Source organism: Silene latifolia, chromosome 9, assembly GCF_048544455.1.
Source record: "Silene latifolia isolate original U9 population chromosome 9, ASM4854445v1, whole genome shotgun sequence".
Classification (NCBI taxonomy): Eukaryota; Viridiplantae; Streptophyta; class Magnoliopsida; order Caryophyllales; family Caryophyllaceae; genus Silene; species Silene latifolia.
In genome coordinates this window covers 33,356,866-33,372,362 of record NC_133534.1, presented here as the reverse complement: position 1 = coordinate 33,372,362, position 15,497 = coordinate 33,356,866, and the positions used below count along the sequence as shown (strand labels likewise).

At 41.2% G+C, this 15,497-nt stretch overlaps 1 protein-coding gene and 1 long non-coding RNA gene across 2 annotated transcripts; one reads left to right on the top strand and one right to left on the bottom strand.

Moving 5' to 3' along the window:
* Positions 1-3,798: 3,798 nt before the first annotated feature.
* On the bottom strand, positions 3,799-5,597 carry LOC141599525 (thaumatin-like protein 1b). Its single transcript, XM_074419559.1, has 4 exons — positions 5,468-5,597; positions 4,906-5,223; positions 4,283-4,694; positions 3,799-4,037 (listed from the first exon to the last, which is right to left on the bottom strand). Exons 1-4 carry the CDS (start codon positions 5,514-5,516, stop codon positions 3,890-3,892), a joined length of 927 nt encoding a protein of 308 aa, XP_074275660.1. The 5' UTR covers positions 5,517-5,597; the 3' UTR covers positions 3,799-3,889.
* A 991-nt stretch (positions 5,598-6,588) lies between these two features.
* Positions 6,589-9,088, top strand: LOC141602578 (uncharacterized). Its single transcript, XR_012524538.1, has 3 exons — positions 6,589-6,808; positions 6,907-7,015; positions 8,731-9,088. It is a non-coding gene; the product is annotated as an uncharacterized LOC141602578 (long non-coding RNA).
* The last annotated feature ends 6,409 nt before the right edge of the window (positions 9,089-15,497 follow it).

The following is a 15,497-nucleotide window of genomic DNA, read 5'->3' as shown; positions in this document are numbered from 1 at the left end:
ACAACAACCTCAGAAGGAGACTCTGCAGTATGATCAGGCTCAATTAAGTTTCCATCCTGAAGTACAGAAAATCTGTTGGAAAGTTTAGTAGCAACAATTGTCTTCACAGGAGATTTCTTCTTCTCAGGAGTTTTGGGAGTACTCCCAGTAGCAGTTGAAGAAGCAACTACCTGCTGAGAGTCCACAGTTTGCTTAGGCCTATAAACAGTCTTAGTTTTAGCCTTAGGTTTACCAGCAGGATTGCATTTGTCCTTGGTGTGCCCAACCTTTTTACAGGCAGTACAAAAGTGGGGGACCCATTCATAATCAATCTTCTGCAAAAGTGTGCCACGATAAGGGGATTGAATCTGAACTGCCTTTGGAAGCTCCTTTGAGAGATCAACATCAATTAAGATTCGAGCAAAAGCCAACTTGTTTTTGTTGGTGGTGTGTTCATCAGCACAAATAGGATTGCCAACTGCACTAACAACCTTACTCAAGCCAGAGTTCGACCAAAAACAAGGGTCAAGATTGGGAAATAGCACCCACACAGGAACATGAGTAACATTTAACTCATCCACCACTGTAGGGCTCCACGGTTTAAAGACTAGAGGGAATCCATTCACGTTCCAAGTATCTGAGCGAATTTTTTCCATGTCTTCCGCACTTGCAAACCTGAAATAGTACCAGCCCTTTGCAAAATACAGAATCTCTAGGGTTGTGATATGTGTCCAATACTTAGAAACCAAGCTCTCAATCTGAACTAGCGTAGATTGCCTACCCAGAACAGTGCCCACAAGAGCAGTTTGCCAATATTCAACCTCTTTAACAATATCCTCTTCCTCAATACTAACCGAGGAGTCAACCACAGGGAAGAATGAAAGATTCATACCTTTAGAGGAATTCTTCAGTACCTGAGAGTAAGTTTTCGAAGTAGTACTCACAGGAGAAGTCGCCTTCGTCCCAGAAGTCGATGCAGTCCCCGTTTGTGGAGCCTTGCCCAACGGCGGCATAACAGTCTCATCGGGCTCATCAGTCACGTCTTCAACAACCACAGAAGTATTTTCCACAGAAGCAGTAGGAACGGGAGGCTCCCCTGCCCTAGGCGGCCGGCCCCGGGCCATGGTTGCGAAGCTAGGTTACGATCGCAATTTTTATATTACTTATTAGATTATATTAATATATTAATAATAATAATAATGAATAATATTTATTATTATTATTATTATTATCATTATTATTATTATTGTTATTGTTATTGTTATTGTTATTGTTATTGTTATTGTTATTGTTATTGTTATTGTTATTGTTGTTATTATTATTATCTTTTTATTTTTATTTGATTCGATTTAGTTCGATTCGAATCGATTCGATTCGATTCGATTCAACTCTATTAAGTTGATTCGATTCGATTCAGCTCCATTAAGTTCGATTCGATTCGGTTGATTCGACAATTTCAGTCCAAAAGAACAGGGCCTTATGGTCATAAAAGCGAGGTGATTCTTCTATTCATCAATTTCCACATCAAGGTATGAGACACATAGAACTATGGGTGTTCATTCGCGGTTCGGTTCACCGAACCTCTAATTTAATTCGGTTCGCACACGGTTCGGTTTGGCAAAACTCCGAACCTAAACCGCACCGTAGAAACGGTTATAAACGGTTCGGTTAACCACTTTAAACGGTTATTAGCGGTTCGGTTACCGGTTAACTGATAATCGTTCTATATTACTCTTTTTTTTTTCAGTTTTCGTTAACTTTTTCTAATAGTTTAATTAAATTTTCATTATATATTATACCCAACAATAAAGTTAATAAGCTAAACTTTAGCATTAATCAATTTAAGAAATTTTAAATTTGCATACACTAAGAAAATTAAACGAAAGAACAGTTTTTTATATAATATTTTAATTTTTTGCTTACTTTTTTGTGAAACGGTTCGGTTCGCGGTTAACCGGTTATCTAAAATTGCGAACCTTAACCGAACCTTTTCCATAATAAAGGTAACGGTTCGGTTCAACGAACCGCTTTGTCGAAACGGTTCGGTTAATCGAACCTTAAAAATGGACGGTTTTTTGGTTCGATTTATTCTGAACACCCCTACATAGAACTCCATGCAGCCATGGTATTATTTTCTCATATTCTTTTTCTTATGTTTAATGTGAATTTATGTTGTGGAAGACCCACTAAGGCCATGTTCTTTCTGGCTTTTTAGAGTGAATCGAATGAATGGAGTTGAATCGAATCAATCCAATCGAATCGAATGGAGCCAATCGAATCGAATCGAATCGAAACAATCCCAATCAATCGAATGGAGGAAGTAATCAATCGAAATGAATCAATCGAATCCCAGAATGGAGCCGTGACCCGAATAGAGCTGATCAGGTCGTGTCGTGTTCGTGTCAATATTAAACGGGTCACTACTACCTCAACCCTAACCCGACCCAATTACATAAACGGGTCATTTGTCTCAACCCTAACCCGACCCATTTAATTTTTCTATAACCCAACCCGACCTGTTTAACCCATTTATCTTTATGCAGGTCATTTTTAACCCACTTAACCCGTTTAACCCAATAAACTATTTCAATAAACTACGCTTTATAACCTATTAACCCAAAAATGATGAATCAAAATGCTAATTTTTAAGTTGTTTTGTTGAATTATTGACTCAATCCAAATATATTAAGACAATTTTAAATAAATGAGTTATTCGTGTCGGGTTCGTGTCAAAAGACATCAACCCTAACCCGACCCATTTAAGTTTCGTGTCGTGTCGTGTCAACCCAATTACTTAAATGGGTCACAACATCTTGACCCTAACCCGCTAACTTCGTGTCGGGTTCGTGTCGTGTTTTCGGGTCGTGTCAATGATTGCCGCCGATTGATCATTATTTACTTAAAACTCTTTAGAGGATAAGAGGCAAAGCTTAATCTGCCATGACTTGATACCAAGATTAGGACACATATATATAGTGAGCACAGCCACAAAAAAGGGTTGACAGAATCAATATATATTTAAGAGTATTGTTATGAATTTGTTAGACAAGATTATAGATAAGAGAAAGTTTATATTTTTTTTTGTGTGAAGAAGAGAATATATTTTACAAGGCATACAAGAGGTGTTTTAGAGAGATATAACACTTAGACTTAGGTTAGTTATGGCAAACATTAAGCCTCTCTATTTATAGTACTCCGTACAAGTTAGAGAGAATATTATAAGCATCTTAGACATATTCTAATCAGATCACATAATAAACACCATAACTTTAGAAATTATTTGTTATTGGTATTTATTAATAGCATTAATCTACAACTGACTAATAGTTGGAGCTTCACTTTCTAAATGAGCTCACTAGGGTTCAAATCCCACCAAGAGCATTACTTTTTGTATTATTTTTTGGGAAAAAATATGCAAAAACAAACATTCTTTTAGTAAAAAAAAAATGCAAAACCAAACATTTTTTTTATAAAAAAAATCCTGGTGCCCTCCCTTAAGTAAAATCCAGTGTCCGCCCCTGGATAAACATTCTTTTAGTAAAAAAAATTCAAGTGCCCTCCCTTAAATAAAATCCTGCGTCCGTCCCTGGATGACCGTATGTTAAGTTATGTTCAAAACAAGCATAGATTGGCACTTAGGATTTAGTTAGGATAGAAAGTCTCTTCTAGATGTTTAGGAATCACATAGGGTAGATTAAGTTCAAAAATGACCGTGCAAGGAGTAAATAGAGGCGGCAAAACGTGTATGGTCGATATTTACATTTTTCGGACAACAAAAGGTTCAGTGTGAAATTCAGAAAGTGGAACCGGTAGAAGTTTGAAGGAGCTGATGGGGTCGAAATAAGACTCCCACGGCCACTTCTCTCTTCTACTACATACCGCTCTGAAATTTCCGATGAATGTTATGTCATTAGCAAGAAAATGGAGGAAAAGCCAAACCTGGGGATAAACCTGGGGATGCCTTGTTGCCTTTGATACCCCTTGAACGCAGGTGCATCATTGTTTTGTTCACCAATGGCAATTCACCTGCCATTCTTCTCGCTCCCAGTAATTTGTTGCTGCAACAGCTCCCACAAAACAATTGAGCTTACTGTCACAAATGCTTAAATGAGACGGTCTCACACAACAGATTATAAAAGATTATAGGACTATCAGGAAACCAGGAGGGAAGACCTAGTTAGGTTGTGGCCAGAAGAACAATTAGATATGGTATTAGTACCGTTAGGATTACTAGTGTTTAAATGAGACGGTCTCACACACCAGATTATAGCAAGGTTTTAAACACAACATCAAGAACTGTTACCTTGTGTACGGAGGAGGACAAAAGACAATGATATAGTCCGCGGAAGCACAAGTGAAGGTACTAGTCTTATCATCATACGCATAGGTATACGACCGTGGACAAGCTTGCTTAAACAAAGTCGAGTACACCGATGGATGACAAGTATCAGGCGTATTAAACCCTTCACTGCAACAATACTCCGGTTTCCCAAACGCCTCACAAGCACTCCTACATGCCACTGCAGTTCCAACTTTGATACTCTTGCTAGCATTTCCACGTGTCGTAATCACACTCAACTCTTTAGGGCACCCTTCATTTAAATCAACCAAACACCCTGTTGGACTGCAATCACCTCCGTGACCTCCACGAGGCGCTACTAGTATTGGGAGGTTGTATCCGTCCACAAGGCTAACGTCGTAAAAGTCTAGTCCACCTAAACAATTAATCAGAATATGAAATCGTCAAACTAATTGACTAGTTGATTTGTATGAGTCCGTCTTATACTTTTATCCAAGACTAGTGGATAATCCGTTCTAGTATCAGTGACGGAGCTAGGATTTGCAGTTAGGGGGCGAGAAATTTCAGCGGGCGAACAAAGACTGTCTTATTTTATAATTAGTGGAGAGTAAAAGTTACAAACCTACCTGTGCCGTTAAGGGTGAATTCAGCGAGGGTGGCAGGAGGAATAGCACCTGCACCGCCACACGAGACCTTGCCAGAGGCGCAATCGCCGGTGAGACAGGAGAATTTACCAGCAGCGTTGACTGAACAGTGGGTCCGACCCCATATCCGACCCGACCAGGAATGAGGGAAGGTCAAGGTTCGGGACTTGTCGGGTTTCAGGGCAAAACCGGTAGTAGGTAACGGTGGCGACTTAGCGCTTGAAAGTAGGCCCGGCCATACTGTGTGACTGCACTTGTTCACTAGTCTAAATGACGTTCCTTTGCTGGTTCTTGATGATGCTATTCATTGAATTGTCAAAACAAATATAGTAAGAATACAATTTGTTTCACAGCACCGTCTTACGAGTTATGACTTACGAATACGACCCGACCCAATAGCAATAGTAAGATTTTGTTATGTAAACAGGGTAACGTGAGACGTGGGTTTCAATTTATAGTGATGATCGATGTTTTAAAGTTGAATAATTGTAAGTTTTTTTGTGTTTAATTAAATGGTTGATGGACGGTTTTATAGGAGAGTTACCTGAAAGGCGGAGCGCAAAGATGAGAATGAAGAAGAAAAGGAGATTCATGGCGGAGGAGGTAGAAAGTAGAAAATGAGAATGAAAGGGAATAGGGACGTTAGATTGGTGAGGTGGGGGGAATGAATTGGATACTTTAACCCGGGAAAGACTAAGATTTCCACTTGTTTTAGTTTTTTCTTTGTTTTCTTGTGCTTTTGCTTTTCCCGCTTTTTTTCCTTACAAAAGGAAGTTCAGAGAGTTGACCGCTTTTTTTCCTATCAAACGCGTCGGGCGGGTCGAATCTCGGGATGGGTTATACGGGTTGGTTCAGAATATATGTCGAGCTGGGTCACGCGGGTCGAGTCCCGGGTTGAGTCATACGGATCGGTTCAGAATATAGGTCGGGTCGAATATATGTCGGGCCCGGTCATACAGGGGTCATGGATCGTGTTAGAGTCAGAATACGAGTCAATAAATAATTTCTAACGCCTTTTTTTAACGATTTTTTTTAATCAAAACTAACACTCCCTCCTATTCTCTAACATCTTCCACATTTCTTAAAATGACAAATTTACCTTGTTTGGTTCATCTAGGAATTTAATTGACACCGGAATATCCAATTCACGTGAATTATTTTCCTGTATACGATTTCACATGAATTCGGAAAAGTCGTTTGGTTGCGCATGCGGGAGTTGAATTCCACAAGAGTTGTGAACTACTTAGGGGATCGATTTTGTCACCAGATCTGTAACGCCCCGTAATTTCGGATCATTAATATATTTCGGAAATAATTTATTAATCAAATAAAAGTTGATATTTAAGTATTTAAAGTAAAAATAATTCAAAGAAATATAATTTTATTATATTTTGAAGAAAAGTATTTATTTTGATAGTTTCGAGATGTTTAAAAATAGTTTAAACCGTGTAAAACTTTTTATTTCGAAATAAGGGCGTATCGGGGGGAAAATAACAATTCTTTTGAACATTGGGTAAACGAATTTGGAAATGGGTAGTATAAATATTCAATTTTCTTGTAATCTCGTGTTTAAGAATTTTGGTCTTGACGGAATTTGCGTTTGACTTACGGTTTTAATTATTATTGAAACGAGTCAAAACCGACTCGAAAAATCCCGACTCAAACCCGACTCCCTCCTTTCCTTTCTCCCTTTCACGCGTCAAACCCCCCCTTCCCCTTTATTTTTTTCTGATTTTCCTTGCTTCCATCGTCATCTTCAACATTCAAAACCAAAACACCATTTTCAACCAAAAATCAAGCTGTTTTGGCCATAATTTCTTCGTTTCTTATCGGATTTTCACGAAATTTACCTTTCCGGAATCCCCTCGTCGAGATCTACAACTTGGTATAATTTAATTTCAGTTTTCATTAAGTTGTTTTAAGACGAAATTTCGGTAAATTCGGTATTTATATTTAATTATTGTGTTTTTATTGTTTATTTAGGTGAAGAATTGGAAGACGAGTTTGGGGACTCGTATATTGTAGAGGATATCGGCTAGTTGTTGTTAGGGTTTCGGTTTTGAGGTGCTAATTGCTCATTTTCTAGCTTAAGGTAACATATTTCGAGTTACTCGACGAATTATCGTCACAATCTTTGTTGTTTTTGTATGATTGGTGATTTTTGTTTGAGTAGTAGTTTTCACATGTAAAATTTGTTGCATGCATGTTTAATTTATGCCTTTTGTTAGTTTAAATTAACAAAGTTGAATTGGGAACGATTAATTAAATGTTCAGACGGTCTTTTACTAAACAAAAATGGAAAAAAATGGTGGTGTAGGGGGACGGGCGGAAAGCGGGCAGGCCGTGGCGAGGCCCACGGCTAGCCCACGGTTGGCCCGGGTTGGTCCGTGCTTGTTTCGCGGTTTTTCGTACAATATTGGTCATTTTTGGTTGAGTAATGTTATAATTAATATAAGTAACAAAGGGGTAGTATTTTGAATTGATTCATACTAGTAATAAAAAGTATGTTAATGGTAAAATTGTGCTTATATTAATAGTTATCACATGTTAGGATAGTTTACAAAATGAATTTTATAGCGATAATTGTAATATTTTGTTGATTGTCTTGAAAAACTCGAGCCTTAGTCCCTTTGGTGATGCGATGTCGATTAATTGAGTGATTGGTCGGCCGCAATTTGACCCGTGCACTGTCGCGGGTGGGGTTGCGGGTAAAAATTCGGTTGAATGATTTAGATAATCGGCCTTTTTCTTGTTTTAGGCCATTTATCAAGCTTTAGTTCACATGTATAGCTTATTGAATTTAATAGTGTCTTGTATTGTAGAAATGGCCCTAGTTTCCCCTAAAGCCTTTAATATTATTAAAATTGTTAGAATTGAAAATTGGTATTTAATACTTATTGAGGATCTTGTTGGATTTGTATCTTTGAATAGACATTTATATAGCCTTTCACATGATAGAATGTTAGTATTTATGTTGGTAAGTAGGACTTTTTGCCCTCTTATGGTTAAGTGGGTGTCTTACTTGACTTGTGTGGTGAGTCTTGTGTGGTGTGGGCTAAAGTATTCAAGCTGGGACTAGCTGGGACTAGGTCCTAGGTGAGTACTTCGGCCTTCATCATAGATAGGTCTTTATAGTCTCTGACGAGTATATGTTCACTGCTTGATAGCCTTTGTGTTCCTGACTAGTGGATTTATATCCAAGTTGGGGCATGACCTCAGGTACTTATTTTGATAGTATGGGGTCAGCTTAAGTACTAGCCAACCCTTTGGTGGACTCCTTAGGGTACTCACTTCACTTTGTTTTAAAAAAAGTTGTGGGTCTTGGGTGCGGTGGTGTGTATCCGCATGTCTAGGTCTGCGCAGATTTTAGGCTAGGGTTGTGTTGTCTCTTGGCCATGTTTTATTAATATTAACCGCTGAGCCAAGATACCGGTTCGATTACCTTCCCTACCTCGTGGTATAGACTCGAGTTACAAAGTGACTATTGATCGTGCTAAGAACTTATGCATGTCTTTGATATATTGCCCTTTCTTGTATGGTGATTTTATGAATCGTAATAGGTGAGATGTAAGCGGTTCTGATTGATAAAGTTTGGATTACTATTTGAATTATATGATTCACATGATAGTTTAGTTTGGTCAGTTTAGGGGTCATAGGTTAGATTTACATGATAATTACATTGTTTATCATATAGTTTACATGTTTTACTACATGTTACATTAATTATGACGATTCGTGGCTGGGAGGACTCGAAGTTACTCCCCACTGAATTGTGGCTTTCGTGTTTGTATAAAATGCGATTGACAGGTTGTTGATGCTTAGTTGGGGTCACAGACGAGCTAGTGAGCAAGGAACCTTTGACCTAGTTTGGCTTTCTTTTGTAGAAACCTTTTATCTTTTGGTTTTGTATATAATTTGAAGGGACATATGTCTCCCTTTTCCATTTTGGGTTGTATCATTATGTATTTTCTTACCTTTAGCGGTGTTAAGTAAGTTAGATTATTAGCATTGCAGGTTTTGGCACCCGCTTTTGGGAATGTTGGAAATGTTGTGATTGGTTTAGAAAAAATTTTGAAATTACAGGTTTTTGGCTAGTTGAACCAATTACAAACATATCCTACCAGTTTTTCTGTAGAATTTACGTAATTAATTAAGGCTTGATTTAAGGGTGTCACAAGATCTTTCACTTTCCTTGTGCTCACTTACTAGTTAACATATTACATGTTACTATCATTTTTATTTTTTATATTTTATAATAATTAAAATAATAAGAAAAGTAATGTAAGAGGATCATCTCTATTGTATAAGAAAAATAGAAGAATAGAAGAGCAAGAGGATGTAGATAGTGGAAAATGTAACGGAGGAAAGAGAGCATGACTCATGAGGTGTCAACAAATTAGAGGGAGAGATAAGAAATACTCCCTCCAATCTCATTTATTGTTCCTCTTTCCTTTTTTAGACAACTTTGTGTGGTCCAAAATCAATTTGATGTGGGGTCATGTGTATTGTGTGGTTTAAATTGATTCCCTGATTTCTTATGCCGAAAAGAAAGAGGAACAATAAATGAAATTGAAGGGAGTAAGATGATACATTTTCTCTCTTAATTTCCATTTTCTCCATTTTCCACCACAAATCTCATTCCTTTTAAAAACTACTCAAAAAACAATGTGGAACATTATAGTGAATAGGAGGGAGTATTTATTAAAAATGTAAAACATATTTAAAATTAATATTTTAATCATATTTAATGTTTAAATTAATTATATTGACATAATTATTAAAATAATTACTTTATTATTAAACTAATTATATTGACATAATTATTAAGATAAACTTCTTGATCGTGTGTATATGTCCAAGTTCGATTTTGTCACCGGAGGTGGCTGTTTGGCTTTCGTTGGTGGACTTTGTTTGTGTTTGACAGTTTCTTGTCCGAGGTTGGTGTTAAAGGGAACTTTGGGTGGTGCTGCTGGTAGTTTGTGTAACACCCTTGATGGGGCATATTCTGCACCCGCTGACCAAGTCAACATATTGACCAAGGTCAAAGCTAAAAGACAACAAGTCAAAGGAAAAACGGCCTAACCGACAAAGCCTGTCGGCCTGTCACTTGGGTCTCGGCTCGGCAACTAGCCGGCCGAGAGGCATATCCGCATACTTACATCCAGTCCCCTCGGCATGGAGTCAACCAGGCCTGTCGGCCTGTCATGGGTCCCTCGGCCGAGGGTAAGACAATCTTTCCACCTGCTACGCCACTTGGCCACTACGTGACAAAAGGTGAAAGTCTATAAATACTCCACATCTCTCATTGAGAAACGAACTGGAAAATCTGGTATAAAACTCCCTTATCTCTCTACAATATACTTTGCCAAGTTAAACATACAACTTATCTCTCTAAGTTTACTGACTTGAGCGTCGGAGTGAGTACGCTCGGCCCCAAGCCGAGCCCTCAGTTTGTTCATCTTTACAGAAAAGAGTGAAAGGAAGAGACGAGCAACGACATCATTCTACAAGCTCAAGTGGTCACAATCCTGCTCCGGAATTACACCCGGAACAATTGGCGCCGTCTGTGGGGATACGTACTAAAAGCTAGTCACCTACATTACCAAAAAAAAAAAAAAAAAAAAAAAAAAAAAAAAACCATTTAGCGAGCTAAGAAGATGTCAAAGCAACAAGAAACTGTGAGTGAAGGAACTGCATTCTTCCAGGATGACACGTTCGTAATTCCGAGATCGGGCGATCCCCCCACCGCCGAGTCACGACACGGCGCTCGGGATGCCGAAAGAGCTGAAACACCGCCGTCTACCGACCAAGTCACTGTCATGGGACATGTGGTCGATGCGGCCAAATTAAAGCTATTCCTGGACCTGATGGGTAGTACGCCGGTTACCCCCGTCACGACGACGGGGGGCAGCGCATCCACAGTGACCAGGGCCCATAGAGTGATTCCGAACAACTTGTCCGGAGCGATACAAGGAGTCGGGCATGCTAGAACGCCAAAGAGAGCCCGTGGTGCCGGTGGCGGACACTGAGTCCTTCCCCACTCGCGGGAGGACAGGCGTCGCGCGGCAACAACGAGGCCATCCCCGAAGGAATGAAAGAAGTCCGACTCACCAAAGTCGGACAAGAAGCCCTTCCCGCCGAGGAGATAAGCCGGACTAAGGTTGCGAGGAGCCGATCACCGCGTGTCATTCGACACGTGGTCGACAACCCCTCGCACCTATGTCCTCGAGATCCCCGTGCCGACTAAGTCCGAAGCCGCCGCCCTTATCATACAAAGGGGATAGCGACCCGACCGACGATGCCGAGGCTTTCGAGTCGTACATATCGGTATGGGAGCAAATGATGAGGTGTGGTGCCGAGTCTTCCTAATGACCCCATGGGATGACTCGAGTTGGTACAAGGGGCTACCTAATGGCTCGGTATCTTGTTATGCCGACACGAGAGACAATTTCATAGCCCAAGATGCTTGCAACAAGAGAAGGGCCGTGGAAACATCGATCTCCTAACTATCCGACGGGGGGAGGACGAGTCCCTCCGAAGCTACGTGAAAAGATTCGACGCTAAGGTTCGCGGATCCGTGAGTGAACACCGAACCGGCGGCCTTGCGGCGATGAAAGGCCTCTCGAAAGGCGAGTTCAAAAACGAGCTGATCAAGTGCGAAGACCTCAACTTAGACTCCGCCAGAAAGATGGCCGACCGAGCCGTAAAGGTGGAAGACTATCACAAAACCTGGGTAGGCCACAGTGAAGCTGGGCACCCAGAAAGGAAGAGCCGCCGGGACAACGTAGATGAAGGACGCCGTGACGGGAATAGGTCACGGCCTGAGAGATCTAATAGGAAACAGCACTCGGCGGGCGCCGGGGGGAGTTCGGGACCATACTACCAGAAGCGGTACAGTAGTCTCACCCCCCTGGTCGCCTCTCCAGCCGAGGTCTTTACCCTAAGCAAGAATGATGGACAGAAGTGGGCAAGGCCCCCCAAGGCGAAGGGGGACGGTGACACAAGCCAGTTCTGTAATACTCCGTATTTATGAGTCTTTGGGTACTCTATCGAGTGGGCCTTACTCTGTCGAGTAAGGGTAAGTTGCGTTTTAGAAAAGTTTCTGACCTGTTGGGTACTCGATCGAGTAGCTGGGATACTCGATCGAGTAAGGGGGTACTCGATCGAGTACCTTGGGTACTCGATCGAGTAGCCGGTTTTACGGGAAGTTTTCTCGGGTTTTGTTAATTATGCGATTAAGATATATAACCTTCCGTCATTGTTTCTAAATCACTTTTGCAAAACCTAATTTACTGTTTAAGAGAGAAAGCAAACAAGTTCACCATCTTAATCGCATTGTTAGCAATTCCTGGAGTTTGGGAGGTCGGTTCTCATCGTTGGTTATACCGTTGAATTCCTTGCGTCGAGGGTAAGATCTATGTACCCTTTTTATTGTCTTTCCTTTAATTTGGTTAAACCCTAATATAGGGATTTGGGGGTTTTTGAGTAGTGTCTGATTTGGTAGCATTTATATGTTGTATGATAGGAGGAGGGTTCATAGAGGAAGCTTTTTGATACAGCAGTAGAGACCGTCTGACAGTGTGCTTTCCAGGTAGGATTTCCTACTCAGTATTAGTCCCATAATGGGATGATTGTTGATGTGTTGAGATTGATTGTTTGATATAGTAATTGTATTGTGACGGTTGTGATTGTGACTGCTGTCTGTGGTTCTCGAGGCGTGTCCTCGGCTGAGTGGGGTCACTTGCGGGAGTGGCTTCATGCCCTAGTTTCGCCTTCTGTGGAACCCGCCACAGAAGGGATGTGCACATTAATGGACAGGGTTATCGCTCACTATGTGGAGCGGGGATTTGGTGGGTACGGCTGCGGTCCCCCACTGGCAGGGCTGGTCCAGTGGACAGTCAGTGATTGGGATGATTGGAATTGGTTGGTTGTGTATGTGTGACAGTTAAGCTGTCTGTTTATCTTATCGTATATATATATTGAGTTGTGTGATTAGTACTGACCCCGGTTGTTGTTTTGTAAACCTGCGGTGATCCATTCGGGGATGGTGAGCGGATATTGAGCAGTATGAGATGAGTCTTTGGGATAGCCGGGATTGCCACGACATGATGATAGGAGTCTTCCGCTGTAGCTTATTAGTTTATTTACATTTCGATTAGAACGTCGGTTTGAGAACATGTATTACACTTTTGGTTTGGTTTTGAGAATTGTAACTCTTCACTAAGTATTTATATTTAAACGTTGTTTCTTCATTGTTTATTTGATTATCATTGCCTCGGGTAACCGAGATGGTAATATCTTCATACCTGAGTGGTCCTGGTAAGGCACTTGGAGTATGGGGGTGTTACAAATGGTATCAGAGCGACGATCCTGAAACCTGTAACCAATGAACCTAATGAACATAGCGAGTCAATTAAAATGAATCTGGGGTAAAGGTTGTAGGAGCTAATACAAAGGCTTGGGAGACGTCCTGAAGCCGCGAACTCGCCCTACAATTTTGAACCGGTCACATGGGGGGTGTATGTCAAGGTCATATGTGTTGTTTGGTTAACTTGTGTGTGAATGTGATGAAGTGTGTGTAATTGTTGGATGTTTGAAGTAGAAATTTTAGAATGTTAAAGAAAGGTTGATGATATATGGAAACTTGTTGTTGGAATGATAACATGTTGGATGTTTACAAGGTGGCGTTTAATAACATGATATAATGATCTCGTAGAACGTATGAAAAGATGCGTAGCATTATACGTTTAGTTATGATATAATATGTGGTTTTATGAAGTTTTTAGCATGTTAGTATATGACATAGCATGCGGGTAGCGTTTCTGAGTTAGCATGACTCGATCGAGTGGGACTGACTCGATCGGGTGGGTTTTTGACGATTTTGAGACCAGAATCGAGTTTTTGGGTACTCGATCGAGTATCTAGGGTACTCGATCGAGTAGGGGGTCACTCGATTGAGTAGCCTAGCTACTCGGTCGAGTATGTTAGAGATCAGAAGGTTTGTTTGGGGTCTGATGTTGGGGCACTCGATCGAGTATGGAGGGCACTCGATCGAGTAGCCCGTTACTCGATCGAGTATGTTTGGGCACTCGATCGTGTGGGTTCTGGACAGCGTGTTTTCGTGTTTTGAGGTTTAGTATGTGTGTTTATGTCTACCCTTTCTTATATAGTTTCAAGATGCCGCCCAATAAAAACGCTTACTATGCCAGAGCTGAGACCATGAATATGGATGATATCGTTAAGATGTTGGAGCACCAAGATGCTCTTACTGAGGCTTTAAAACTGTGAGGAAGGATAAGGATAAAGATAAGGAGAAGGAGGTTGATCATTCTAAAATCAGCCTCTATATAGCGAGGTTTAACCCGAAAGAGTACAAGGGAGTTGGGGAGCCTAACCTTCTTGATAGTTGGCTTAGAGAGATGGAGAACATATTAGATTTGGTTCACTGTCCTGACGAGATGAGAGTGGAACAAGCTGCGTTCTATCTGAGGGAAGCAGCTGGCAAGTGGTGAGATACAGTGAAAGTGAGTGCTAAGGAGATATATACAAACCAAGGTTTACCTGCTATACCTTGGGAGGAGTTTCGTAAGGCTGTGAGAAAGGAGTTCGTACCGGAGCATGTGAGGAGTAAGTTGAGGGAAGGGTTTGACAGTTTTAAGATGACCGCTGAGATGTCTGTGGCCGAGTACTACAGGCAGTTCAATGAGAAGTCTAGGTATGCTGAGGATATGGGTTTGAGAAAGGAGAATCTGGCGTTGAGGTTTGAGAGGGGGTTGACCACTAAGATTATGGATAAGTTACCCGTGGGAATCCTTACGGATGTTAAGGAAGCTTATGAGAGGGCTGGGAGAGCTGAGAGGTTGGTGGAGATGGCTCAGGAGAGGTCAGGTGGTGAGAAGAGGAAGTATGAGAGCGAGGGTGGTGGCCAATCTAATCACAAGAAAGGCAACCACAATCAGTCTAAGGGGGTTTTCTTCTGGGTCAGGGTTCAGTGCTGGGGCTTCCTTTGGGCGCGGCCGTGGAAGTGTTAGTGGTAGTTGGGGAGTGACCTGTTATGGTTGTGGTGGTGTAGGCCACAAGAGACATGAGTGCACAAGTGCACTGGGATATTTCCAGAGACCAGCGCAGAGCTATGCGAGTAACAGACCGGCTGGGTCATGGCCAAACCAGGGAAGTCAGAGTTACCAGAGTGGAGGCAACCGCAACGGCGGTAATTCTTATCAGAAACCACCAACGAACAACAACAACAATCAAGGGTCGGGTGCTAAGCCGACCACTTCAAATAATCTTGTCCAGGAGGTGGACGGAAGACCGATGGAAAGTTATTCATGATGGAGAAGAAAGCAGCTGAGGAGGATGCACACGTTATCACCGGTACTTTCCTTGTTAATGGTATTCCTACCTTTGTTTTATTTGATTCGGGGGCTTCTCAGTCGTTTGTATCTTCAAGTCATGTTAAACGGTTGGGTTTGAGGGTATATGAGTCTGTTAGTGAGCAAGTTTTTATACCTTCGGGTGAGTCTGTACCATGTGGGAGGTTGTTTAGAGATGTATCTATGATAGTTGGACAAGTT

Coding starts and splice junctions, on each gene's coding strand:
- LOC141599525 (XM_074419559.1), bottom strand. CDS start 5,516: ATGAATCTCCTTTTCTTCTTCATTCTCATCTTTGCGCTCCGCCTTTCA. Junction 5,224..5,467: donor CTTTGCGCTCCGCCTTTCAG/GTAACTCTCCTA, acceptor TTCAATGAATAG/CATCATCAAGAACCAGCAAA. Junction 4,038..4,282: donor TGTCCTCCTCCGTACACAAG/GTAACAGTTCTT, acceptor GAGCTGTTGCAG/CAACAAATTACTGGGAGCGA.